Source organism: Calonectris borealis, chromosome 2 (genome assembly GCF_964195595.1).
Source record: "Calonectris borealis chromosome 2, bCalBor7.hap1.2, whole genome shotgun sequence".
NCBI classification, from domain to species: domain Eukaryota; kingdom Metazoa; phylum Chordata; class Aves; order Procellariiformes; family Procellariidae; genus Calonectris; species Calonectris borealis.
In genome coordinates, this window is record NC_134313.1 from 10812248 (window position 1) to 10840123 (window position 27876).

Sequence of the window (27876 nt, forward strand, 5' to 3'; positions counted from 1 at the left end):
TCCAAACTGCTGTGTCCAGTTGTGTTATGGTTTCATCCCAACCTGGACCTCACCCCCCTCATATGCTGCCCCACACCTTCTGATCAGTCAAGACACAGCCTGGGTCCCTCTGACTACATCTCTTATCTTGATGAACTGTGCCTCAGGGTGGAGTCCATTTTATTGTTAGGTGCTTTATGTTGGTTTTGTTTGCACTGTCCATGGGGACTGCATCTCAATTTGCAGCTCTGTGCCTGAATTTCTCTGGGTGGTGAGCCCATGGTCTTCCCCAGACCAAAGCCTGAGTGGAGGCCAATGTCTCATTGATGCAGATGATCAATAGAATAGAATATTTCAGTTGGAAGGGACCTACAATGATCATCTAGTCCCCAACTGCCTGACCACTTCAGGGCTGACCAAAAGTGAAAGCATGTTATTAATGGCATTGTCCAAATGCCTCTTAAACACTGACAGGCTTGGGGCATTGACCACCTCTCTAGGAAGCCTGTTCTAGTGTTTGACCACCTTCTCTGTAAAGAAGGTTGGGCCCCTCACAACAAGAAAGACATTGAGGTGCTGGAGCGTGTCCAGAGAAGGACAACACAGCTGGTGAAGGGTCTGGAGCACAAGTCTTATGAGGAGCCGCTGAGGGAACCAAGGCTGTTTAGCCTGGAGAAGAGGAGGCTGAGGGGAGACCTTATCATGCGCTACAACAAGGAGAAATTTCTTTACTGAAAGAGTGGTCAGGCCTTGGAACAGGCTGCCCAGGGAAGTGGTTGAGTCACCGACCCCGGAAGTATTTAAAAGATGTGTAGATGAGGCGCTTAGAGACATGGTTTAGTGGGCATGGTGTGTTGGGTTGACGGTCGGACTCGATGATCTTAGAGGTCTTTTCCAACCTTAATGATTTTATGATTATATGATTCTGTGACAATAATGAGTCTCTTCTCTAGTCATTATGTTCTTCTCCCCAAGAGCAGTCAGATCTCTCTGGTGATGGTCCCCAGTGCTTAGGTAGCGGAGGACAGGAGCTGCAACCCTTCTTAGTACGGGATACAGCACTCTGACTCATCGGATCTAACAGAGGCAACCACACCATTTTCTCCTCACCATCCTGGCTTCTCCTTGCAGAAGTCCCATCTTCCTGCAGCAGTTCCAACCTGTTGCTGGGCCATCTCATTTTTACTTACACACTTCAGGGCCATAACCTGTTATCTTACCCTGCTGCTTTGTTTCTCAGCCCTGTTTCCTCATCAGCATTTGAGGGTTTGGATTTTGACCACACACACACATGCATACACATAAAAATCTAATGACCTAAAGGATTACTGTTGGGAAAGATTTGGCTTTGAGTTCAGTTTCCTTGTTGTAGACATGTTGTCATGATGGTCATCACCTATTTCCAAAAGCTGCAACTGGAATTAGAAGTATCTTTTTTTCTTCCTGTGGCCTTCAGTTTTCCAGACCCCACTAAAGCTCCCTGGGCTAATACCTCTTGTATACAGTCTATGCTGTATACAAATATACCGTGCCTATAGCATATGAAGTTTGCAGCATTTATAGCAGTGTTGGCTATCAAATGTCTATGACAAGTCTCATGGCACCCATCCATACTTTTAAATGTCCAACTCCTGGTGATAAGGGATTGACAAGAATTTTAGCACTAATTTTTGTGTATGTATCTAGTCTTCATTTGTAAAAAATGTTTAAAATTATTGCTCATATGACTTCCAAAGACTCAGATCATGAGAAGATAACATTTCTTTTTTAAAAAAATCCCATAATTGCTAAACCAATCTGGTGATCATCTGAGCGTTTGTCATAGTGTTTATTAATGTCTGGAATTCACGTGTTGTGTTTGTCATTTAAATTTTCTGCAACACACTGAGGAGGCATCTTTTTCACCCATTTTTAGAAAGGAAGCTGAGGAAGACTTTGGTGGCAAAGGGAGAACAAGCCCGGCGTGATGCTTACAGCATGTCCAAGATGTCCTCCTAAGCCGGCCCTTTCTGCACGGCTGACGGCCTGAAAACCTATACAGAACGATGCAAAGTGACACTCAGAAATTCAAATTTCAGCCTTTTCCTCACTCAGCAGCATTTCATTACTACTGATGTTTGTGGTGTATAATTCAACTTATAGTTGTCTCGGAATGTTAACTGGAGTATCCAGATATCTCTGGCAGACGATGGAGCCAGCAGTTACCCTCACACCATGGGGATGTCTTTAGGAGATAGCTGTTTTCCTTAGTGACTTTTACTGATTATATATCTATACTGCATATTTTGAGCAGTACTGGTTAGAAAAAATTGTTTGGACATGTCTTTGGTTTCCTCTTTTCACATGCCACCTCGGAAAAACAAAATTAGGGGAGAAAAAGAGAACTGAAAAAATTCCCCTTTTTTTGCCATTGCAAGAAGGAAGGATGAACGAAAAGGAGAGGCAAAAAAGGAAATGTTTCGGTGTTTTTTTCCTATTAAAAAAAAAAAAGAAAACTATGAAAACATAAAAACAGCTGAAAATGAAATGTGCACAGCCTCCTGCGCATTGGTACAGCCTGTAGTTACCACCAAGGGTCAAGTGCTTCTTGTCAAGGCAGTTTCTAATGCCTGGACCTTTTCGTAACGTCAAGAGGTGCTATTTGCTTAATAAATGTACAAACATGTCGTTAAACCTGTTAGAACACAGCTTCTGCTGTATTTCACTGAATGAACAGTGGGGAAAGCGGCAACGTTTCTTGTGTAATGCAAGAGCACAGGGTTTGCTGCTGGATGAAGGGGACTCGGTGCTTTTGCTAATGCAACATTGCCAGCAGGGATGCTGATCTTAAAAGTAAACCTCCTTGACTGCTCATTTAGGAAGGAGCGGACTAGTAATAAAATTGGCAGGGATCTCCAAGCAAACATGTTAAAATTGAAAGCCAGTGCACAAAGAGATATGTTTTGTAGCACAGCAAGAAGTCTCTAAATCAGTTAATTACTGAAGTTTTGTGAGAAAAATAGTGTTTATAGCTTATGGTAAGTTGTGTCAGCGTTTATGAAATCCTTTTGGTTAGTGTTTTCTACTCATTTTCTCTAATGTTTGCTAAGTTTTAGCATATGTTGTTGTAAATCCAGACAGAGTCACAGTGTGAATGGGGAACTTTGTTTAAGCGTGTCGCAGTATTTCTCTGGCATCCAGTTTCTGGTAGCTACCGAGAGGTCTGGGATTGCTGAGCGCACAGGGCTGGCCACGCTCTAAAGGGAAAGTAAATTAGTTTCACGTGAATATATTGTCATTTTTTTCAAGGGTGTAAAGCCTCAGGGTGACTGAAGGGTGAAGAACGACAAAACTGGGACCTGCAATTTTTTTTTATCCAAATGTTTTAATTATTGTCTTGAAGTCTTCACCAAATCCAATAAGTAGGGTGGTGAAAATTAAAGAACTGATCTTCATTTCAAATCTATACTGGTAAAAAAAAGTTCCTAACTATTTATAACGATAAGGCTTGTCATTGAAACATGAAATATAACAGAGCTTGGGGCCTCGTAGGTTAATGATAACTCTTTCAGGAGCATTTTATTCACAGTCTCAATTATAATTCCATGTGCTTTATCTTTCACATACGTAGCTAAACCCTTTTAATCTTTAATGAACTGATTTGTCTTAATGCAGTAGCTGTAGAGTCCTTTGTGGAAGAAGTGAGAATTTCGTTACCAGCTCTAGGTCTACAGAAAGTTACATCCTGGGGATGCAGAGGAAGCGAGCAGAAAGCTCCGCTGCTGTGGGTACATCAAGGGTGGATGTGGTGGAGGGGTTTTTTCCAATTTAAAAGCAAGCATCTTCACATCTGTATTGAGTAAGGCCACTGGCTTTTTTTCTCAGGTGATGTTGGATTTTTTGCAGCTGCTATGCCCTTTCAGGAATCTTTATCCACTTTTTAGCTTCGATAACTCTGCTGGCCTGAGTTTGAAGTTTTCTCTCTAGCCTGTTTCTGCTGAATGTTTCTGTATGGTTTATTCTGTCAGCTTTGTTATTCTACCATGCTGTCCCTCTTCTCCCTTTTACCAAGACCGACAATAACACCTTTCTGTAGAGCTTTTCAACAGAAATTTCTCGTCAAATGAAACTTGTCACAATAAGCACAACCATTTGTCAACTTTTTTTTTTAACTAGAAAAACAGAAAAGTATAATACTTGTTGTAGTTCTGTAGGGAAATTGTTGGAGCTGTTTTATAAACTGATAGCTTTCCATTGAACATATCAATGAATTTTTTTTCCCCCCCTTTGACATTTTTCTAGACAAAAAGCAGCTTTGCAGCAAGCACTTGCTCTTCTGCTTAAAGCTAGCTGGAGGACGCTGGTCTTTTTAATTATTGCTTTATCCCCTCTCACCTTGACCTAACTGTGCCCTGGCAGGGAATGTTTGCCTACCTCTAACTGATTTACAGCAGATGTTAGTGGTAATAAATTATATCCCACTTCCCCCAGCTCTTTTTTTTCTAGAGCTGCTTGAATGTTTTCAAATGAAAAGTCTCTCAATCTTAAAAGGCATTTTTTTCAAAATGCATATTTTGGGGGTTTATGAATATTTTCTCTTTTTTCCAGTTATACTGAAAAGTAAAGGCTGCACTTTATTCTTTTCCTCTATTTATGCTTTCCTTTTGCTACTGGAAAGAGTTGCACTAAGGGGAAAATACAAGAAAAGGGAAGGTGAAAAAAAAACGTGACAACAGAAGAACTTCTATGGAAAAAAGTGAATAACTGAAATAGCTCACTGGCAAAGCACATGGAACAAGAAGGAAAAAAAAAACCTCCAACCCTGACATGTTTTAATTTTTCCCTGTTTTTCCACCAGTTCCCTCCTGACATCATCAAGCAACCATTTGGTACTTGTTTCATGTAGCACGTGCTAGGCAAGGGGAATGACTTCATGCCTCTAAAGCCAAGCCTTTGTTCTACCAGCTATTTGCGCAGATGCTGCCGCCAGTGCTCCAGCCACGCTCGTAGGGACCGACCTCCATCACCGGCCTCATGCATCCTAAAAAGCAGGAGGGGAATGACTGGGAACATGACGACCCAACTTGAAAGATGTTTCCTGACTCAGAACTGGGCTGGAGACCAGAGGAGATTTCCTGAGGCAGGGATGCCCCAAAAGCCCTCTTTCCCACCCCAGCTCTGCTGCCAGGCTCCCTGCGGTGTCGCTTGGCCAACACAACATATCTCAGTAGACCAGGCGTGATTTCCAAGCCTGGCCACTTCCAGGGAATGCTGTAACCGATACTGGTTTGCCAGAGCTTCTGTCTTTGAAATAATAAGCAGAAATACACCATAAGTAGAAGGTGCTGAAGGAAGCCTTTTCCTATAATGCTCCTATTTTTTTCCTGGTGGGTACCCTAATATAATGATATAGGTTAATATTGCATGTGGGACTTACATTAAGGCTATTTCAGATGAGTTAATTGCCAATGCCTTAAGCAAGGGCACCAGTCAGTGGATATTACCTCTGTGTCTAATTACTTCCACCAGCAAATGGCAAAGTGAAATTCAAAGTACTAATTTTTATCATTTTTTTGAACCAGAAAATCTGAAAACACGGCATTTTCATTCCAACATGCTATATAGGCAGGACCGTCCCAAAAAGTCAATTTTAAGAGAGAAGAAGCATTTTTGGAAGCAGGCCCTTGCCTTAGGAGTCAGTGACCTCTGAAAAGCAGTGAAGCCTCCAGTTCTCCTACAGAAAACACAGTGAAGTCCCCACCCTGCAAACACACAGGGGTTTGGGGGGAGGGGGGGTGCTTGTAGTGCTGTGTATTTCAATTGGACGACTCTCACGTGAACACCACTTTATTAATTACACCTGTGGGAGTGAGGTGTTAGCTCTACGAAATATTATTGCTGCTTCTTACTGTTGTGGATAGCTAAGAGTTTTACATTAATAGTTTAACCAAGGTAGATATAAAAGAAATCAATTAAGAAGCCTCAAAGAGAAAAAAAAAGTGATGTTGTTAATGTTGGGGAGTGAACCACAAGACACAAAGAGCAAAGTCTATATTCCAGAAACAAGCAACCGAACAGGCTTCATCTTACTAAGGACTGCAGGGTTTGATCCTCAATTCCTTGACAAAATGGCATAAAGGGTGTTTCCAGACTCCCCTGTTCCTTTAAGAATGCTCTCCCTCTAATTTCTAAGGTGCCCCCCCATCCCTGCTGCACCAGCCCTGGAGTAAATCATCACTGGTACCCTGCAAGTATCTCACAGACAACCATATAAATCTTGCGTTACAGCAAAAGAGCGGAGAAAAAACAAGCAAAACTAATTCAGGACTACCAGGTAGCCACAGTTGGTGGCACACAGGCGTTCAGGCAGGTTGCCCTGCTGCTGCAGGGCTCAGGGTGCCATATCATCTCCTTCTCAGAGGAGGAAAATCATACACGTTTTAACTAAAGCATCGCTATGTAGAAATAAAGTGAGGAAACTATCCTCGCCAGAGCGGCGAGGGAAGGAGAAGGCAGGGTTGAACGCGGGGCTGCTGCTCAGGCTTCCAAGCGCTCAGACCTCGGAGCCCCCCGGGCAGCTCGTGTTTCCAGCGTTGCATATCTGATTTCAGCCTCAGGCACGGGCAGGCTAAGGGTTAACGGGAGACGCAGCACGTTAACTGTATCTGTGGAGATTATGGCATGTTTATCCAGTGTTCAGATTTCCTGTCTGAGTGTTTGGATTTCCTGAAATTCCTGCTATCAGCCCCAGTGCTGTCCACTGAGCAGACCTTTTTCTCTCTCGCTTTTTTTTTTCCCCCCCCTTCTTTTTTTTTTTACTTTGCTCACATGGTAGGTTTTCCTTCCTGCTCTCTTTCCAGTTGTAGTGCCTGTGTCTCCTCACCGGTCAGGACATTTATGGATGCAGATCAACACTCTTAGACTCCAGAACTCTGGGGATCACCGTACATTGGATTTCCTTTTTTATTATTATTATTTTATTTCACTTTATTTTATCTTTTTGTGGCAACAAAACCTGAAGAAACATGCTCTTTTTCAGCTGCCCATGGGAGAATATGTTTTAGTCTGAGATGGAATAATGGCCTTAGGTTTGAGGACCAAATCTGGAATGGGAATTCAGACTGCACGCGTCCTGGTGAGTTACAGCGCGTTGGGGCTGAGCGTGGTTGGTAACGAGCAGCTCCGAGACAGGGACAAAGGCTGAGCGCGTCCATTCAATGCGGCTGCTGAGCAAACTGCAAAAAGCAGATGGGTGAAGCTGAAGTTAGAACTTTTTCCAAAAAAAACAACTGAAGTCCATTTTTAATTCCTAAAAATACACGCTGCGCTACTGCCCAGATAACGTCTAGGTGAACTTTACTGTAGCAAAATGTTAAGGCCAGATTCTGCGAGTCCTTACTCATGTAAGTAACTTTTACTCACATAAAGAACCTCAGTGACTTTAAAAAGAGCTCACGTAAGAAAAGACTTGCAGAATGGGGCCCCCATGGAGTAAATTGCAACGTCTCAATCTCAGCAAAAATTCATCTTAAAAGAAAAATGAGAATTTTCTGAGGGTCTTTGCATGTTTCTTTGGTCTTTTATGTTTTATTGTTGATCTAGATTTAAGTTTTAAGAAGAATCCATGTGCCAACTATTTCTCCTATTGTCTCTTAAATAAGTTTGCAGTAGGAGTGAAAACGTATTTCATGCAGCTATGTTCCGGGAGGCCAGAAAGGGGCTTTCTGTTGTTGGAGGGAAAATGCTGAGTGCTATGCTGCTCTGAATGAACTGGAAAGCTGCATTCAGACATGAGGCTTAGCTAAGGTTTTAGCTTCATTTTTTGGATGTGAGAGTCCATGACGGCATTATTAGCCTTAGGTGGTTTTAGTTAAGCTGTTGTCACAAATGCAACGAGTTGACCAGTCTCAAAATCAGTGACTCAGCATTTGAAAAGAAAAAGTCTTCTTTTCAGACCTCGTTGAAGCAGATTTCATTGCTGGCACCCATGGAAGTGTTGTTGGAGTAAGATGTGGAAGATAAAGCATCACCACTGTTGCAACTTTTGTTCTGTCCCATAGCTGGAGGCTGTGGTTGCGCTGAACATTCCTGAGCTGCTCCTTGGAGCTGCTCCAGGGATTCGGTTCTCTAATTTTAGGGAGAAAGCTTGATTCAGAAATTGCTTAGATGTTAAGAAACATCTGTAGGGAAAACAGCTTTCTATAGTAATTTTACTTTAGCCCTGATTTTCATTAGACTATTGAAAATGTCCTGAATCACAGTATATAATACTGCACATCCATCAAGAGACTTTAACTTTTAAATTCTTGGGGTTTAGCAGGAGAGAATACTTTCCTGTTTTATACCAATAAAGGGAAAGAGCCATTTTCCAAATTCTTTGCAGAGCTTCCAAATCTGAAGTTTTAAACTAATTGCCGGCTTTCCGCACAACCCTTTGAATGTGATCCTGCTGCTCTTCTTCAAGGTTTCCTTTGGTATCAGTGGAAGGTTTGTGAGAGACCATCCAGACCAAACTCATGTCTTTTCTGCCTGCAAGCCTTCAGGAATTCAGTTTTAATTATTAACATGGGGCAACACTGAAACTGATGGTATTTTATGCATTGAAACGTTGGTCCTTGCTGTGTACGTAGGTTTGTAGGGGATTGACCGCCAAAAAATGAAAGGGAGGACACGGAACCCCTCACCTGAGTTAGACGGGACCGTGGTGCCCTGCCTTGTGGTTAACATGCAATTTGGTGGTCTGTGGTCACAGATGCAATTAAACTGGCTACAGCAGAAATGTCCTCCTCTCAAAGCTGGCAGAAGAGTCAAAATGTCACCAACGATCAGTGAACCGCAGAAAATACAGAGTACAGATGAGGACTCAGGGGAAATATGAAGACTTGTCTAAGTCTACCCAAATCTCCTAGCTTTGGAAATTTCGTTGGCTTTCCAAGGAGCAGGAGGCGTGGGACTGGGTCGGTTGTGGGGTTTTTTCCCCCTTTTTTGCAAAACTGTCAGAAATTTCTGGTCTCAGTCAGGTTGGAAATGCTGTGGGAATAGTTTTTCTGGTGGTATTTTGGTATTTCCTCTTCTGCTCACACCCAGACCAGGAAGTGCAGAAGCACAACCTTCAGCTCATTGTGTACGTGTTTCTTTTTATAAACCTGAATTCTCTTCCCTCCCCAGTTTTTTTTTTTTTGCTTTTTTTTTTTTTTCCCCTGATAGACCTCACATAGGTTGAAGGTTCTGTTTGATTTAGACTGTGGCAATTTTTTATACCTCTTCATAACTATACCAAGCACTAAATAGTTCCTTAATAAGTGATTATCACATCAGTTTTGAATTATCTAAGTGCAATATTCACAACTCAGCTACCCACGGCCAATAATGTAAATGTGCCGACATCCCCCAGTAGCTTTTCCTGCTGGCATTTACTCCTGTACCTTCAGCAGCATGAGGACTAACTGGCCACTAAGACCTATCTACTCAGTTGCCCATGAAGAAATTCCGCAAAAGGTCATTTTTTTTGGTAACCAACTGCACCATTAAACTCTCTAAGATTAGACACTTCATGCTTTAATGTTCTTTCCCTCCCTCTTTTTCCCTTTCTGCATCAGTGAGGAGGTTCGACTTGTGTGCCCTCACTCCATGTATCCACCTCATTCACCATCACGACTGCCAGTCCTCCTGCCCTTCTTGCTGTTGCTGGCAAGTATGGATAAACAGTTTTGACAGGCATAGAGTCCTGCAGAGCTAACTTCATATGCACAGTGATGTTTCTCTGATCAGATGATAAATAGACCAGAGGAACTAAACCACTTTCACTGAAACTGTTCCCCACATCCAAAGCTTCTAAGCCCTCCTTCTCGCGCTGTTTTCTGCAAAAAAAGCAAAGAATGCAATTTTGTTTCGTACCTGAGCAAAGCGGATCACGTTTGGATTGCAGCTTTTCCCTCAAGACTCTTCTAGTCACCTTGTAGAGTCTTTAATCTGCCATTTTATAAATGAAAATAAACTTAAGATGGATCTTAAAGTTGGCCCATGGCAAAATAATTATCTGTATTTCCACGTGGGTCCACTCTCATGAGCGCTACATGAACAGGTATGCCAATACTGTTTGGAGACTGTCCCCATCTAGGATTGGGTTTGTAAGACAATTTGCTCCTCAGCGGCTTCGTAGTCCTCAAAAATACAAGGAAATGCAAGCAAAGGGAAGTTAATTTACTTCACTACAAAATGCTATAATTTAAGAAGATTTAAGCAGAGGCAATGGAATTACTGAGGGGTTTTGAGCTCTGTGCTTGTTTTGGGGTGTTTGTTTTTCGTTGCTGTTGGCTCTGAGTCTCTCTCTTGGGCTTTGGGGAGCTGCAGTGCTTCAGTGAGGGGGCATGAGGTGGGGGAACGACAGTATGGTTCATTATTTCAGACACTGATTAGCAGCAGGGCTCAGCCTGGACCATGTATCAGTCTCCTCCCGTGTGGTACGCACGAGCCAAGCTCCATCCATGGTGAGCAGGGCGTGGTGTGAAGCTCCTCGCTCGTTCCCCCCCGAACCCCAAAGCCGGGTTCAGCCCCGCCGAGAGGCAGCGATGCTTTTCGTGTATCCTCCTCTATCTTGGCTGGAGTTAACAAAATCCATCTGCCTCTCTGAGTCAGCAGAAAAGTATTCGGTTTTTATAAGAGTTAAGGGACATGGGATAGGGCAATGTCAAAGTGCAGAAGTCTTCCCCCGGCTCGGCGTTTGCACGGCACGCACGGAGAGGAGGTCACGTTTTCGGTTCCCATTCACCAGACGAGCTGATTTACACCAGCGGAGGACTTGGCCCGTGGCGTACATGGCCACGGCTGTCGAACAAGGCTCCTTTCATCTGCAGTAAATGCGAACAAATGTGCAAACGGCAACAACCAGCGCACACCGCGATGCAGCGGCTGCTAGCAGTTTGGAAAAGTCGAAAGAAAACTCTATTTTCTTCTCATCAAAAGCAAAATGAGGAAGCCTCCCCCCTCCCCTTCCGCCCCCACCGCTACCACCCTGGCTCGAGCAAGTTGATCCGTAGGTATTTGTGTGGGGGTTTGTTCTCAGCGGTTAACCACATAACAATTTGAAGCATGTGGCTAACTCAAAAGAAACTGCCTTTAAACATTTGCAGACTGTAATTGCGTTAGGGAGAGCGGAGCCCTGGCTGGGGGCTGCAGCAGGAAGCCCTGAACATCCCACAGCAAGGTCCCGCAAAGAGGGAAAAAAACCCGATTTTCTCTCTAGGAGCTTCTCTTCTTGCCGATGCTCTGCAGCCAGGGCCAGATGTTCCCCACCTCCTGTTTCGTGTCTTTATTTGGTGTGTCAGGGCGAAACAAAACGGAGAGAAAAGGGGTGGCGATGAGGGCAAGGGCATTTCAGCACACAGCTTTCATAAATAAAGCCGGAGGAAAAATAACAAACAAATTGGAGAAGCTTTGCTGTGAAGCCGAGCGCGCCTGAGACCGTCAGGCGATCCCCGGGGGAAGCCCGTGGGGCTGGAAAGCCAGGCTCCGGGGGGGGGATGGCAAGGAGCAACCCTTGCCCCAGTCGAGCTCTTCCATCCCTCAAAACCTGAATTTGCTGGGCAGGGAGGAAAGGCTGGAGGGAGGACGTGTGCGAACGAGAGGTGAGCAGTTGTGCTTGCGGGGGTGAAGATCCCAACACCCGCACGGTGCCACAGCGCTCGTCATCACAGAGCCATAGTAAGCCATAGTAAGCCATATAGGGGCTATAGTAACATCCAGTTTTAAAGAACTTGGAGTTTAAAGAAACCAATAAAACTGAAGATTGTAACATTTCCCTATGGGAGGAGATGCCTGTGAGACGTTCTGCAAGGGGTTTGTGACTCCCAAAGGTCACGGGCTTTTAATTTCCATCCATTTCCAGTGCATCCTCACTCCGTGATTAGGAGAGCCTCTCCTTGGCTACAAACAGAAATGCTCCTAAGTGTTCATTGTACAAATAAAATAGTGTAATTAAACTTCTTCACCCAGCTGCAAGCCTCATTTGTAATTCGGCAGGTAAAAATACCGTATCTGTACAATCACCAGAATGGTCCCTGATCCTGGAAAGCAAATGACTTTTGGAGTGTGGTCTTCAGGTGGAAAATTCAACCTGCTTTGGAGAAAGGACAAATAAGGCCTTGCCAAGTCTTCTCTCTCAGTTACAGCAGCTGGAGCTGTGGCCTTGTGGCCCCGGGATGGGGTGGGATTGCAGCTACAAACTGAGCTGTGCCCCAGGGTCCTGGGAGGATCTGCAACCACATGCATTTCTCCATATCTATTCTCCAGTCTGGGGAGAAAAGAAATCAGCTTTTAGTTAGTGGCTGAACAACAGCCCTGGGATTGCCACCTTCTGGCACTGAATTATGACATGACCACGGGCAAGTCGCTGCATGGCACTACCCAGACCAGCAGCAGGAGAAGCGTGGCTGGCTCCTCCTTTCTTCTTGTTCATCCCTGAGTAGCCAGAAAGGAGCATGTAAGTGGGAAATACAGGGCACAGGGCTGATGTGCTCCTCAAAAGCACGGGGGCAAGAAGAGGGAGATGTCTCCTGCCAAGGCTGGTGGCAGCTGCATGTCCTTTTTATAGCAGTTGGCCAAATGCATAGAAAGCAATTTTGTTCTGGCCAGAACTGCCAGCCAGAGAGGCAGCAGGATGTTTCAGGCACTAGGACAAGCCTTCTGGTATCTACATGCAGCAAAACACCAAGCCCTTAGCATAATACTTTGGTTCTATAGAAGAACATAAAAACATCTGAGCCAACGCTTCAGGTTCCTGTCTCCAGTAATGGCTGACATATGTGTAGGATGCAAGAGTTGAACGGGGAGGACATGTAGCAGTATTTCCCCAGATTATGGTCCCAGCTTTCCAGGATCTCAGCTGGAGGACTTTCTGAGTCAGAGCTCATACTTAGGATGTATTTGTCCTGTAGATACTTGCAATATGGATTTGTAGGCTTTTTTCTATTTAAACTAATAGACACTTTAAGCATTCATTAAAAAAGTTTATATGGGTACAACAAATTGGTAGACAAAAATGGGTAGACAAATTCATAGAAGGACTTTTGTACTGAATTTACAGCTATTAAATCATTACTGATAGTGAGGGTCCAATCCTAGTCTCTTACCTGATTTATAGTAGTGCTACAAACTGAATTTAGTGGAAATATTCCAGATTTATTTGTGGGTCAATAAAATCTATGCTGGCACCATGGAACTCATACATTTATTTTATCTAATTTAGTGTCGAACTATATTGCTATTTTCCTTCTGCACTCAAATCCAAGCAGTTCAGTAGTGACCCAAATTAATATGCTTACTGATGTAAATGTTTACCTAACCATATATTTCTTATAAAGTGTGTAAGACTGCATTCTCTGCTGATGTGGGATACTGGCTCTATCCATCTGATCAGAGGCAGGTTGTAGTTGCATATCATTTAATAATTATTTCAGTAGGTGTCTTTTTATTCCTGTTCATAATTAGTAGCTGAGTACTGAGCAGAGCTTGTCAGAATCAGAAATTCCTACAATTCAGTAGTTATCTATATTCATGAAAAAAAGAGGATCTCTACCTTGGTAGAATAATTTCTGAAGACATTTTATTAAAATTAATGGGCACCATAATTCGACATTAAATGTAGAGCTCTTAAATTATTATCAACCACCAAGGTATAATTCTAATCTTACGCTTGTCCTAGATTAATGTCACAATCTGACTCCAGATTTAATGAATGGTTAATTAGCCAGAATCTCGATCCCACGGGTCATTTAAAGTTTATCTTTTTTTTTTCTGTGTTTATGAAGTTGTGGTTGAGAAGGAGCTATCATGTTCATATGTTGACCAGGATGGGGTTAAAAATCTACTTCTGACCCAAGATGATCTACAGCTGGTATTTGTTCTCACCACCTAGACAGACAAATGGGATTTGGCTCAGTTGAAACAAATTTCCTTACCATTGAGAATATTAGACTTAAAGGGCGTCAGTAGCAGCAGAAACAAGGATAAAAAGGTGATTGTAAGTCATGGTTTGCTCCTGTATGCTGGAGCCATACGACAGCCTACCTGGCACCTGGTCTGAATTAGAGAAATTGCTTGACTGTTTAGATTTATGTTTTTCTCCCCAGAATTCCTAGGAAGCTCAGAACAGTAATTACACAGTCCCCCCTGTAGGGTGGTATATGCATGTATGCACATGGTATATCATAAACTCCTACGCTTCATCCCTTCCATTGCCTTCAAGCGTAGAGAACAGCCTGGCTGTAAGGTTCCTCTTCGGCCAGCAACCTCCTTGCCCCAAGGATCATTTCTAACACTAATTCTGCCCATTTTAAGACTCTTTCATTTCCCAAACAGTCAGAAGGCCCTAAGCAGCTCCTTCTCAAGGCTGGGATCTGCAGGAGGCCCATGTCCTGTGAGTCATACCAGCAATTTCCTAAGCCAAGTCCTCCAATCGCTACAACTTGAGCAAGAGAGTTAGACTTACAAGTAAACTCCTACAATAGATTTGCACCATTAGGCAGGTCAGGCACAAGAGGGGACATGACCCCAAATAGTGAGACCAGGTTTAGCCTGACCCTAAGGAAAAGGAGTGTTAGATAACACTTTTTCATGATGTTGGATGCTGAAGGACACCTTATCATTTAAGGGAATCTTATTCTTTTGTGATTTACATCCTGGGAGGAAAAAAGAACTTATATCATGGAAATTTAGATCATTTAAGTGGAGTTTAAATAACGTGTTACTGAGAACTCTGCAATATTTGTAGCCTGGTCTCTACGAATGAGGCTGAGGCAATTGCACTGTGTGTGCACATGTTCCCCCAACACTTTGAACCCCCTTCAACCAAGACAGATGGAGGAACGCAGGTCTCAAGTGCTCCTACACATTTTATAAAAACAGGCAGATGGCTAGAAGAAAAAAACACTGTTTGTAACCTCTGACTACCTCCTCCCCAAGGGAAAAGCCACAACTACTGTGAGACAAAAAGAGAATTTCCACGGGAGCGCAGAAAAGCTTCCACAGGCATTTGCCCTTCAGGCTGCCTGTGTGGGGTTTCAACTCTCCCAAGTCCTCTTGGTGCTCGTGCAAACCTGCATGTGCCAGCGAGGCTTTAGGAGCAGTAACAGTTAGGTGAAAGGCACCTGTTGTTATTTATCCCAGTACTTAAATTCTCTCTCCTTGGAAGAAATACCTTCTTGCAATATCACAGACCATTAAACCACCATGTTAATGTGAAAAGCGTTTCCTGGGGATAATAATATCCTGACATCAGTATTGCTTGCATACTAGTGCTGGCTGCTAGTACAGTGGCAATGTTTTGCTTAGACGAGCAATACCAGGAGAGGACCCTGTTTGCTAAAGCTGGTCATTGCAGATAAAAGCTTGAAACAGTAATTTTCAAAAGGTGGTTGCCTAAAATTCAGAGCCTCAGCTCCTACCAAAGTCCTGGATAAATTATTTCAATGTCCTTTTGAAAGTGAGGTCAGTTATTTCAGTCCACTAATTAGGGTTTCGGTAGACAAGAGTTCAGCACTTCCTCTTGAGTTTCCCAGTGCAAGGCAATGTATTTCAGTCCTGAGCTGTGGAACATTTGTTTTTATAATTCAAGGGCCTTTCTAAATAGAAATCATCAGCTGGGCCAGACTGTTGAAGACAAGTCAATTTGCGTCTTGGAGAAAGACACTGGGCTCCCTCCAGAATGTGAACTTAGACGGGAAAGAAACTCAGATCCCCAGAAAGGACCGCTTACTGCTTTCGCCCCTTAGCAGTCATCTGCAACGTATATTAGTTTACCAGGTCTAGCAGGAGATGAGCGGTGGTCACGAACAGTCTCATCCACCTCCTACTCCAGATGCAAACTGCAGCAGGCTTTGCTCGCTGTACCCCACAGATACGAGGCAGGGGAGGAGGAAGGACCACAGTGACCACCAGGCAGCATCTGCGTGAACGCGGGCAGCACCCTCTGGTTTCGACAGTAGTTATCACGAGAAAATATGTTTCTGCTTTGTCCTTTCCTGTGCATGACAAAAACAAACAAGATATTTGTTTCCCAAAAAGGAAATACGTTCATTCTGGAATGCACTGGGCAGATCAGGTTCTTCTAAATACTGAAGGATACATATGTGGGATTTCAACATTTTTAAGGCCTTCCAGGATATTTGTGCAATACTAATTGTGTCAGTTACTGCACTGTTTTGCAGCAAACAGTAGACCTGATGTAGGGAAACCTGGCCTCATTTGTGCTGTTAATGTAGTCTTTCTTAGAAGCAGAAGCTATTTGCAAGATCATAATTTCCCTCACAGACACTATTTTTAATTGGGGAAGAGTTCTCTCAGAGGATTAATGGTCTTACTTCTGTTCACATCTGCGCAGTATTTTCCTGATCAGGAGATCAAGAGAAAGAGGATCTGAGCAACTGCTTCTCTAAGTAATAATGAACAGAGAGCTGTGCAGTAAATCATAATGTGCAACAAAATAAAAAACAAAATTTGGCTGGAGATTAATGACTGGAATGGGACTTACTGAATTAAATTGGATCAGATGTTCCCTGGAAAAAAATCTGAGTTAGATTCACAGTGCTCTATGGTTTTGGTTTTGTTTTTCACAAAGGAAGATTTAACTTGACTGTTTTGTAACTACTAACAATTTCTAGGCCTTGCAGAGCGGTCTTGGGGGCCCGCAGGAGAGGACAGGCTCTGGCTGGAAATCCTGGTCCCGCTCAGGCAGAGGAGGGAACTGAACATGGAGCCTCCCCACCACACAACGCCATGAGCTGCTCAAGTGCGACAGGGGGCATCACATTTTACAAGATATGAAGGGTTGACTTAGTTCCCACCCAGGGGCAGATTCATGATTACAGGTCTGCTACAGAGACAGATACCCGTGAATTATCGAAGGCTGCAATCAAAGCCCAGTTGCACCTCTCGTGTTCCTTGTTAGGTGGTTTAGGTGCCTCCTTCTTACTGTGTCTTCTTCTGTGCACCCACTTTTAAGTGTCCAGCCTTCCAGATGTTGGCTGAAGAGACATATGGGCACCTGACTCAAGCTTTTGAATTTTCCCAGGGACTAAGGCACCCAAAACATACACCTGGCTTGGTGTTTCAGTGCCAGATTTGCTTGTCACTCCAACCTCAAGCAGCAAAACATTTGCGCTTCTAGCACTGTTCACTGAAGAAACCAACTTAAAACTGTAAATCAGTGATGGGGACTGATGTTTCCCGTTGGTGTTGGTGGTTTTTTTAATCAGAGATGTCTCTTGTTTTGTCAAGATCCAGACTCAGTTCATGAATATATCAGAGGAAGGAAACCAAAGCTGCATAAATTACCACTGATCGTGCTAGAGATACCGAAACTTTTTCCCCCTTTAATTAATTTTATTTGCTGAACTGAAAGTGAAACAGATCCCTAACATGACAGGTAAAAAGGCCCGCCTTGGCAGGCGCGATGCTGAAGGTAACGCACGTACCTGCCTTCTCGCCTGCTCTCAGGCACCTGGCAGCTCTGCAGCACTGGGTTAGTGACTGTGCCTTATTAACTCAGTTTCCTTAGGCTTCTGTAAAAAATGGACTTAACAACTGTTGCCTAAAGCCAGAAGAAGAAGAGCAAGGCTACGTTATTAAAACCCACCATGCAATACCATTTTAACATTCATCAAAGTGCTCAGAACAAATTCTCCAGAGATTGGGGACTTAGTCATCCCAGGTTTCTCCAGCTCATTTAGATAATTGCCCCTTGAAATAGTTGTCTTTCTCTTTCTTTTTTTTCTTCTCTTTTTTTAACACTGGCGCTTGGCAAGTATTCACTGAGCAGGCAGCTCAGCTCCCCAGCTGCAGAAGGGCAGAAGAAACCTCAAGATTCCCACCATGCACATCTCTACTTTCTATAACGTGAGCCAACCACATCTGAGTGCATCCGAAATAGTCATCTCACTGTCACTTGCTGAGATATTAGCAACTCATTAGACAGTTTAACTAATTAATACATTGGTAAAATTAATTTCTTTGTAAAGTGATTTACTAAATAATAGGAGATGTTTAGAGAGTGTAATGTGTGAGTTATTCAGTATTTTTAACTATGATCAGGGCCTGGAGACACTCAGTCTCATCGTTTTCCCACCTTCTTCAAAACCGTGTGATTTGATTGCTTCTGTCTTGGTATAAATTCATGCTGTCACCAAGAAAAGCAGTCGAAGTACCATCACATGAGCTTGTTCAGGAAACCGATACAAATGAAACTGAAAAAAGAAGGTTATTTTTCAGCTGCATCATTCTTGTCTTGGTAAAAATAGAAAACTTTTATATTACAACATATAATTCTATTGTATTTTATTTTCGTAACCTTTTCTATCCAAGAAAATCTAAAGATTATTATAACTTCCCATTAGATTGCCAGCGGAAAGTATGCCAGCATCCACGGTAGTGCACCAATAGGTATTTTTTTCTGGGGATTTCCATTAAAAGTTTCATTTTTTAAAATTTGTTTTCTTCCTCCTGGAACCTCTTCTCAAATGTAGAATTAGAGGTACGATCTTTTATCTGCTCATGGTATGGTTCAGGCAGAAATAAGAAGGCCTTGCCGCAATGCACTCACGGGCATGCAGCATCTTTGGGGTAGGTGTCTACCTCTGGGCTCGGCACCCTCCTCTCTCTCTTTTAGTCTGTAGAATGAAAGAGACAGTTTAGGCTGTGATTCATCTGACCTTTGTAGACATCTACTTCAGCATCTCTATTTGAAAATCTACTTTTGTAGGATGAGGTGAGCTGCAACCTAGTTTCAGTTGTCTGTATTGACTATCATCAGTAACGATAAAGGCAGCCTGGGGTGAGCAGCCCAGGCAAAGACACTTTGTCAGATACATCCCACATTTACAGCCTAAAAGTTGAGTCAGAGCTCGCTAAAGTGGATGTAAAGAATTCCATTTACATGGCCTGAGTTTGGATCAAGTTTTAAAGGCTCTGTTCTGTCACTTACTTTGAGTTAATCTCATTATTCTATATAGATAGTACATATGATTTCGAAGAGCATGCTTATGGATCTGGGCATGACTCACTATAAGCGGTAGATGCAGACATGAAAAACAAAAGAGGAGGATATTTAGGAACATCTTTGTATTCCTGTATTGATGTTTCTGTGTGCCTTGCATTTTGGGATATTCTGTAGAGATGCTTGGATAGTTCTGCACTCCACTGAAGGACAGGATGGCTAGCAGTATTATGAACCAAAATAAGTGGCATTTTCAAAGGACTCCTAAGTAGAGTGGTACTGCTTGGCGCACGCCGAAGGGGAAGGCATGAAAAACACAGCACTTTGAAGGGCAGGGCGGTACCAAGGCAAGAGGGGTTGGCAGAAGGCACCGTGGAGTCATCCTTGTGATCAAAGCCTGGCTCTGTACTTGAGACATCAGACTGAAGATGAGCACATCGGGCTTCTGCCACGAACTGGAGCCCGATGTGCTCATCTTCAATCTGATGCCTCAAGTACAGAGCCAGGCTTTGATCACAAGGATATATAGTCATCCTACAAATACATATGAGATATATTCATTACTTCTGTGAGGTGTTCAGACACAAGGACAATGCACGACCTTATTAGTGCCTGACTTATCCATGAGGGCCAGAAGCAGGAGGTGTGCCGCTTGCTTTGCTTGAGAGCTGCCAACACAGAGTAGAAAAGCTGCTGTGGGAAGGACATGGAAAGTTCATATGCACCAGACTTTTCGTGCAGAGACAAGTTGATCTTCAACACGGCTACACCAGGTTTAGTTTCTAATTTTTATAATGACTTCTTCCTAAAAATACATTCAGCTAACGGTTGATATTGAATTCAGCCCACAATCAATGGCTATTGAGAATGAGTGGGGGCAGTGATAAGAGGACTTGATGTCGCATCCAGATTATATTATTAATCTATTATCCATATACTGTGTACAGGATATTTTGCTATAGACTACGTACTGAGTAAATAATTAAGCAGTGATTAACCTTACAGAGAAGGTGGGAAACACTCTCATGCATAATTAGCCCCTCACAGTCTTCAGAAATGGATTGTAAGTAACTCAAAATCTTGGACTGCGGATGGCACCCTTGTCATCAAATATAAAAAAATACCCTTGACGAGATCAGTAAAAGCTCTCCAGAGGTCTGAAGCCGGGCAGCAGACACTCTGATTAGCTGCTGCCTCCACAAAATCAAAATTCTTCCCTGAGCTCAAGAAAGAGCCGATGGATGTAGTCAGAAGTGATAAAAAGGTCACTCTTAAGTGGATACAAGGAGATTTAAGTCACAATACCATCATCCTGAAGCCCTTAGACAAATAACAAAAGACAGGCTTCAAAGACTAGAGAGTCCTTCAGTCTAAATACTTACACAAATCTCTTTGTCATCTGTCTGAGTCTTAAAGAAAATTCACCTTTGAATGAGACTGCAGAAAATTACCAAACAAGTACACTTGTTGAGGGCCTCTGGCCCTCCATAGCAATGTGTTATAACATCCTACACCGACAGTGTTGATATATTACAAAACTGTTGAGTTTTAGAATTATCATGTTTTGCAGCATGAATTCCTAAACCAGATTTAAGCTGTCCGGTGCAACTCTTCTACAGCACTTGTACAGCCCAAATATCCTATCATGATAATTTCATAATCATATAACGATCATATCATCAGATGAGGGTGAAGGACTAATTTCCATTCTAACAGTAATGCCATCTCCTAAAACTAGATTCTTTTTTAGTCAGCTGTTATTTCTAAGAATACTGTCCGAGAAACTATCTGAATTTTTAAGTTGATTTTCCATACATATTCAAACACATAGGCATTCAAGGTGAATGGAAGAAGGCTCATACTTTGCCAATATATTTAAAAGTTCAGTGGAATGACCTGAGGATTAATAACCCTCTCAGCCTGACATCAATCCAGTGTAAAACACTGGAGTGGCTAATTCCATGCACTATTCATAAAGAATCAGAGAAAAGTAATGCAATTCATGCCAATCAAGATGGAATTAAGGAAGATATATTTTATTTCAAGAAAGCTATCTTGATATTTTTTGAGGTTTTACGTTTTCCTGAAAAAAAAATCAATAATTTTTTACTTATAATACTTATGGTGTAACACTTATGAACTTTGGTAGAACTTCGGTAGAACTTCTGGCACTGAACAACATTTTGATTAAGAAATAAGAGTTACCTAAAGTCATCACTGTAATTATTCAATAGTTTAAAAACTAAGCAATTGACATTTCTCAGAAACCATTATAAATAGGGACTCATCATCATGTCAGTCAGCTCATCAGGGTCACCCCGGGGCTCTATGCTGGGTTCGACATTGTAATCAGCAACTCGTAAGGGAAACACAATTATCGCTGGTAAAATGAGCAGACAATGAATGGGGCAGTTGTAAACCCTGAGCAGAGCAGGCGGTCAGTATGCTCTGATCCAACCATGCAGTGCACAAGGTGAGATGAAACAGAAAGACAAGTCGTAGATGTTGTGACAAGGAATCCAGTCCTGGTGGTCGCCAGCCTCTGTGGTTTTTGCCAAGTCCTGCCTTTCCCTGCCTTGAGCGCTCAGACCAGGCAGTGACCATGCAATGCATTTTGCCCTTGGATTCCCAGAGGTCAATTACAGCAACTCATAGGAACCGGCTGAAGTCCTCTTGCAACGTCAGCTATGCATGGACATCCAGGGTAAACCAGACTATTTAACAAATACATACATATACTGCCTTGGTTAGTGCAATTCAGTGATGACTCTTCCATTATTACTTCTTTCAGGATTTAGCGTGTGCCTATAAGCATGCTAGTATTTCAATGGTGTATTTTTATGGAAGCACTGAAAACACGTACAGCTAATATATGAGGTCAGGATGGAGCTTCTATTGCTTAGGACATACTAATATCACGTCTGAGGTGACTTGTCCACAGACAAGTATCCTCAGATTTGCTTCACTGAAGTTTTTTAGACCGCATCCTAGCAGCGTTATCCAAATCACGGATTAGGGCGAAGCCAAAGAACATGTTTGTTACATCCTGTTTGGATGATACCAACATAGACACAAACAAAACAAACCTACAGCAGATTTTGGCATGAAATGAAAGACATTTTCTTTAATCTCACAGTTGTTCAAGAACATGTCAGTTATCCCATGAAAATAGCTTCAGTAGCCTTTGCAAAACGTGATTTTGAAGACAGGCTTTAAATTTGTAAGATATGCTGTTCAACAGACTATAGATAGAGCAATGACTTCATTCCCTGTAATTTCAAATAACCACCTTAATTTTTTCATTTGCAGAAAATAAGATTTTTTCTACCTGCTTTATTTTAAAACTTCTTGGGATATAAAGCTTTCTGCTCACTCATTAGCTGTAAATTGCAGAATGAAGCAGTACCCTGCAGCATTTCCAGATGAAGCAGTCTGTTTATACAGAAAGCACAAGAGCTATAATTACTACATGATCACATTTGTATATCAAGGTCAGAATTCTGTGATTCATGCTATTGTTTGGACATAAAGGGAGTTGATTTTCAGCATGGTGGTGTACAACTACTATTATTGTTACATCAGTGACTGTAGAAACAATATTAACTTTTGTTTGCTTGAGTATTTCTAGTTAGGTTAAATCCAGTTCAAGCGTACATGAAAATTGGCTAGTTAATATTTGTCCTAAAATATTCATTAGACATGCAAAATATATATTTATATTATTGTTGTTCAGGTGGTGCATTCTACTATGAAAGAAAAAAAAATCCTCCAAAACAAAAAGCAAACCAAAATAGGTCATTAAATGACTTATGCATGAAATCACACAGAATTTAAGCAATATCAAATGCAGGTAATTGAAGAGGGTAAAAATATTTCCTGATCTTTTCCTCTCCTCTGCAAAATCCCTGCATATGATTTTCTTCTTGACTATTATCCAATATACTGGCAATTTTTATATTCCATTCCTGAGACTCCATTGGCTTTCCACACTATTTAACCAGTTCTAAAAGCATAAAAATACAGGGATTCAAGTCATTATACTTATTAGTTAAGAGCTAGGGTTAGTCAAGCACTTCGATTGTACCAATTAATTCAATATGATTGTATGTATTTATAATCAGGCACAAATACTTGCCTCATCTAACAGAATTTGCTGTTGTATTAATTGGATTGAATCGTCACCCAGCTGCCATTAACGTCACCCTGTTCTCAGCTAGGCCTCCTGCTTACTTAAGCCCCAGCTTTCTCTTTTCAGGTGTAGGTGTCCCTAAGTAAAAAGCGATCATATTTCCCCAGGTTTTCATTGTTCTCTATCTGTTCCAGGGTTTTATATTTCCTGCTTCCACTCACATACTGTCATATATAAGGACTTTACATAAATCTGATAGCGTTACCTTCACATTGCCAAGGACGGTTGGGAAGCACTGGTTTTCTTTTGGGTGAGAAATAGTCAAGATGCCATCTTGACACAGCCCAAAGTCTATTACTGTCCTTGGGTCGAGAGTTTCATAAAAGCTGTATTTAGCCTCAAAAGACTCTTTACCCAGACAAAACACTCCCATGGGCACAAGGTCTGAGGAATTTCCCATCTGAATGGTGCCCTAATAACTTGTCCAAGGTCACCGAGTCAGGGTGTTGAACCCACAGGAGCATATTCATCACTGGGGCACCTTTCTTCTCTCTAGGAGAGCCACATATGTTTCCTTCTCAGTGTTGTTTCTCATCAATCAACCCTGATAACTTCAACCAACTTGATTTCTTTACAAATATTTTTCTGGATTTCTTTCACATTTCATTTTATTTGCTGGTTGCTGTAGTACTGAGAGGCCCAGAAATGAGTAGGAGACCTAGAAACAGAATATAATCATCCTGAGCCACCCAGATCTAACTGCAAATGCTGGTAATGCTGCCTATAGCAAATGGGTAATTAAATCATATTCAGTGGCTTATTATAGCAGACATAAGGAGATTCTGTGACTTTTTGGATTTATGAAAAATAAATTACCATCAATTCCAAACATAATCTAATGTTAACCATAGTTACTTGTGAACATAGGTCATCATTCGATTTAGAAAGCAGTGAGCCATTATACATTTTTTTCTTTTTGTTTTAATTTGAATAGCATAAACCTATCATCATGAAGGTGACTGTTTTGCCTAAGGAGATGGACAATATCATTAAAAGGAACCGATGTGCTGTAAAGTTAGACAAGAAGCAGACATGTCATCATGGGCTGAGCCAGATCCACTGTTGCCAGTGGCTGTGATTTTGTTGTAAGACTGTGGTACTCGGTTGTCTGCTGTGGAGGCCTTTCCCACGCCACGAAAACCAGTGCAGCACCCAGGTCTTCTTCTAACACCTTCTTCCTGCATTTAATGCAATATTCAAGCATAATATTCTTGGTTTAAGGTAGATACTTCTCCTCTTACACCCGTGCCTTCATACCAAAGGACACACCCCTTCCTTAATGAAGAGCCCGTAACCATTTCTTCTCCAGTGCTGTCAAGCTGGTGGCATACCTGGTAGAATCTCAGATCCTTTCCAGCCAGTATGTAAAAACATGAAATCTGCTGGTTAAAGAGATGTCTGGCCCTCCTAATGGCAAAAGGGCTCTTGACAACATCACTTGAAAGTATCCTAAAGGCTCAGAAACAGAAGGGAAAAGAGATATAGCAACATCCCATCCAAAAACTTCCATGTCGCAATTTTTAATTGAATCCCATGTGTCTGGGAGACAGGGATTATTCTATGTTATTTTTAATGTTAAGGGTTGGCAAACCTCCAGACCCACATGACATATTTGGAAACATAAAACAAACAGGACAAAACCGATAAACAAACTACAGCAGTCTCTGAGGAAATAGGTCAACAGAAGTGACAAGACTTCTCTTAGAGAGAAGGTAAAAAAAAAAAAAACCAAGACTCATAGAGGAGGAGATTCCTTATGGAATGAAGTGGTGTGCTCAGATGGAAACGGGCAGACTGGCTAAGCAAAGGGTGTGATCTGGAGGTGGCCTCCCTCCCGCTCCCCTTCTGCCTCGGCCCCTCTGTTCGATCCCAATCTCATCCTTATGGGTCCTTGTCACGTCTCCCGTTCTGCCAGCCTACCCGGTCCACATCTCTCTGTCTCATGTGGCTTGTCCCAGCCTCCTTGCTTACCACCTCATCTTTAAAGGCAACAGCTTCTGCGTAGCCTTCTCCTTCCCAGCACCAATATCTGGCCCCAAGTCCTGGTCAATCTTTCCACCTTGTCCCTTTGGACGTACCATGGAGATCAGCCCAGCAGGTCTCAGTGAAAGGTATGTCCCAGTCCTACCCACCTCCTCCAGAGGCTCTGCAGCATCTCTATCACCTTCCTTCCCCTGCAGCAACACAAGTCTTAAACTGGAAATAGTATGCAATATAATGGTGGCAAAGTCTGATGAAAAACTGTGAAACCACTTGTCTGTGTCCTGATATGACCATCTCCCCACACCCTCCTCCCCTCTCCCACACGTAGGGTTCCTCCCTGTCAGACCACTTCTTGCTCCCAATCTCTTTATCCTTCAAATCGTATCTCCATCTTCCAAAAAAAATCAGTCTGGTGCATACACCTGACATGGAAATTTTCAGCCTGAATGGTTAGACTGAAGTTATATCTGAAAACAGGGTCTTCTGAAGTTCAGACAGCTTGGACAGGCGATGTTACCAGCTCTGCGCTCAGTGCAGCTGAGTGAGTAGTTGCCACATTTAGTTAGGCGAAGAGTTTTCCCAGTCAGCTAAATGAAGCTCTCATGTGGCAATTTTTAACAACGTGTTATTTTCAGGGGATTTCTAATAGATCTTTTACCAAAATGATATGCACAATATGAAATGCAGTAATCAAATAACGTACAATAAATTGCCATCACTGAGGAATTAGTGGACGTTGTTTCAAACTGACTGTTAGAATAAGTGATCTTGTCAGTCCCATAGCTTTGGTCAGTTTTACTTACTTGATCTTTTCTCCTCATCTAGGTAGGTTTCTGGTCGTGACAGATGAGACATGAGATCTTCAGCTTCCAGGCTTTCAAGTTTTTCTTCAAGAGATTCACTATGGAATCGGTAAGAAAGAAGAAAGACATAAATATAAGTAACTGGTTTCAAGTGTAAAAAAGCAGACCAGAATCTTTGGAAAATTATCCCAAAAGAAATTGGTTTTATCAATTGCAATACCTGCCAGTGTTGGTTTTTCTTCTGTGCTTGATGCCACTTTGGACATTACTACAGTGGGTGTTTCTCAGAGAAAGTCTAACCTATTGATCCTTCCAAGGATCAAAAAACCAATAAATCAGTAAATCCTTAGAAAATATTGACCGCCTGAGCAAGTACTGGAACAAACACTAACTTTTATTATGTATTTTGCTTTGCTTTCATAGATTTCAAAGCTGGATGGGGTGGGCAGGGTATAAAAAGGACACTTTTTGTAACTCCTTTCAAGTCATCTAGATCTGGTAACTGATGTTGTTTTAACTTTGAAAACAACAAATCTCTGAGATCAGCCTGAAAAATCTATGGCAAGATTTGTGCGGGGGCTTGAAAGAGGAGGGACTCTCTTCTTCTCGTGATGTAAAGTGCTGAATAGCACACAGTTGTCTAAATATGCTTTTGTTTATTCAGCCTCTGGATGGTCAGTGCTCTTGTTTCAAAGTTTTTACTGTGTTTCATTGAACCACTAAAAGCTACATTTGGATTGCCTGACTTGAACCCCCTACAACAACAACATTGACGATGAAGGCTGAAGTTTTCTTTGTACCTGGTGCACTGGCGGGAGCTATCCTGGCACAGGGCACTGCTCCCTGCCTGCCCGTCGCAGCAGTGTGGGACTTTCATCTTTTCTTCTTCCCTGGGGGAAACAGTTGACCATACTGTGCTCCAGCCCAGCCAAGAGGAGTGAATCACTGCTGCTGATCTTCTGAAAACCGAATAAATCTTCCTTTGGTGCATTTGCTTTGTCACATGGCTACACATATTTTTCCTTTTTAAGGCCATGATGCCTTAAATAAGCAAGAGTTCAGAAGTCAAACAATCATCTTTTGAAAAGTATGAAGCTATTAAGCTGGATATTTCTATTTGATTTTGAAACAGGACTTAAGTTTTTATGTCCTATTGCTCCCAGATTTTTGTGGAGGAATAAAATAAAACACAACCACCAACAAGCAAATAAGTAGTGGTGAGATCGCTGAAATTAATGAAACCTGATTTCCTACAGATTTGGGTCTTGAGTGCAGCTCCTGAGGAGGTGCAAAATATCAATGAAACTTTTCCCATGACTGGGACACTTACAGGATCTTTCTCCTACGCTGGTTCTCTTGATAAAGAGCAAGATGAGGGTGAACCTTTTCAGTCCATGGGGGCAATAAACATGTTTTTCCTCTGTTCATTTTTATTTTCCCACAAAACTTCTAGGAACTGAAGAATTTTGACACCTTTTCTGCCCCCCTTTCAAATTTGCTGGGATCAGCAATGCATTAAAAAAATCATTAGAGGCAGGACAGATGAGCAGATGATCCCCCTCTACTGCAGTCAATGGAGAGCCAGTTAACTTAGGAAGCAGCAAGCTCAATTTCAGCAGTTAAAAGTAGAAGCAAATGAGTAGTCGGAGAGGGGACTGCTACGACGGACTCCTAGACTGACATTCCAAACCTCTTTATTTCATTTAGCACCATGTGAACACTGATCCAATGGAGACTAGGTCCATGCAGCAAGACCAGTTTCCAAAAGCTTCCAGACACGGTTGTCTGCTGTCCTGGGTTTTAACAGAACCCCGCAACTACAACATTCAAATGTCTACTTTAATAAAACATTCAGACCCTAATTTTAAATTTGAGTAATTTTTGCTTGATGACAAGCCTTTGAGCATTAAAGCAGATATGCTTCAAATTATTTCAGGTCTTATGTATTGTCAAAC

The 27876-nt window shown here is 42.2% G+C and overlaps 1 protein-coding gene across 2 annotated transcripts in view; it reads left to right on the top strand.

Moving 5' to 3' along the window:
- Positions 1–6485: 6485 nt before the first annotated feature.
- Positions 6486–27876, top strand: part of ASAP1 (ArfGAP with SH3 domain, ankyrin repeat and PH domain 1) — a 166174-nt gene continuing 144783 nt past the window's right edge. The window contains exons 1-3 of one of the 2 annotated variants that reach the window (XM_075141157.1): positions 6486–6902; positions 6998–7093; positions 25944–26030. In XM_075141157.1, coding sequence (XP_074997258.1) covers positions 25972–26030 — 59 coding nt within the window. In that variant the 5' untranslated portion in view covers positions 6486–6902; positions 6998–7093; positions 25944–25971. Of the gene's footprint in view, positions 7094–25943; positions 26031–27876 lie in introns of both variants that reach the window. The other variant, XM_075141158.1, reaches the window with a different exon arrangement.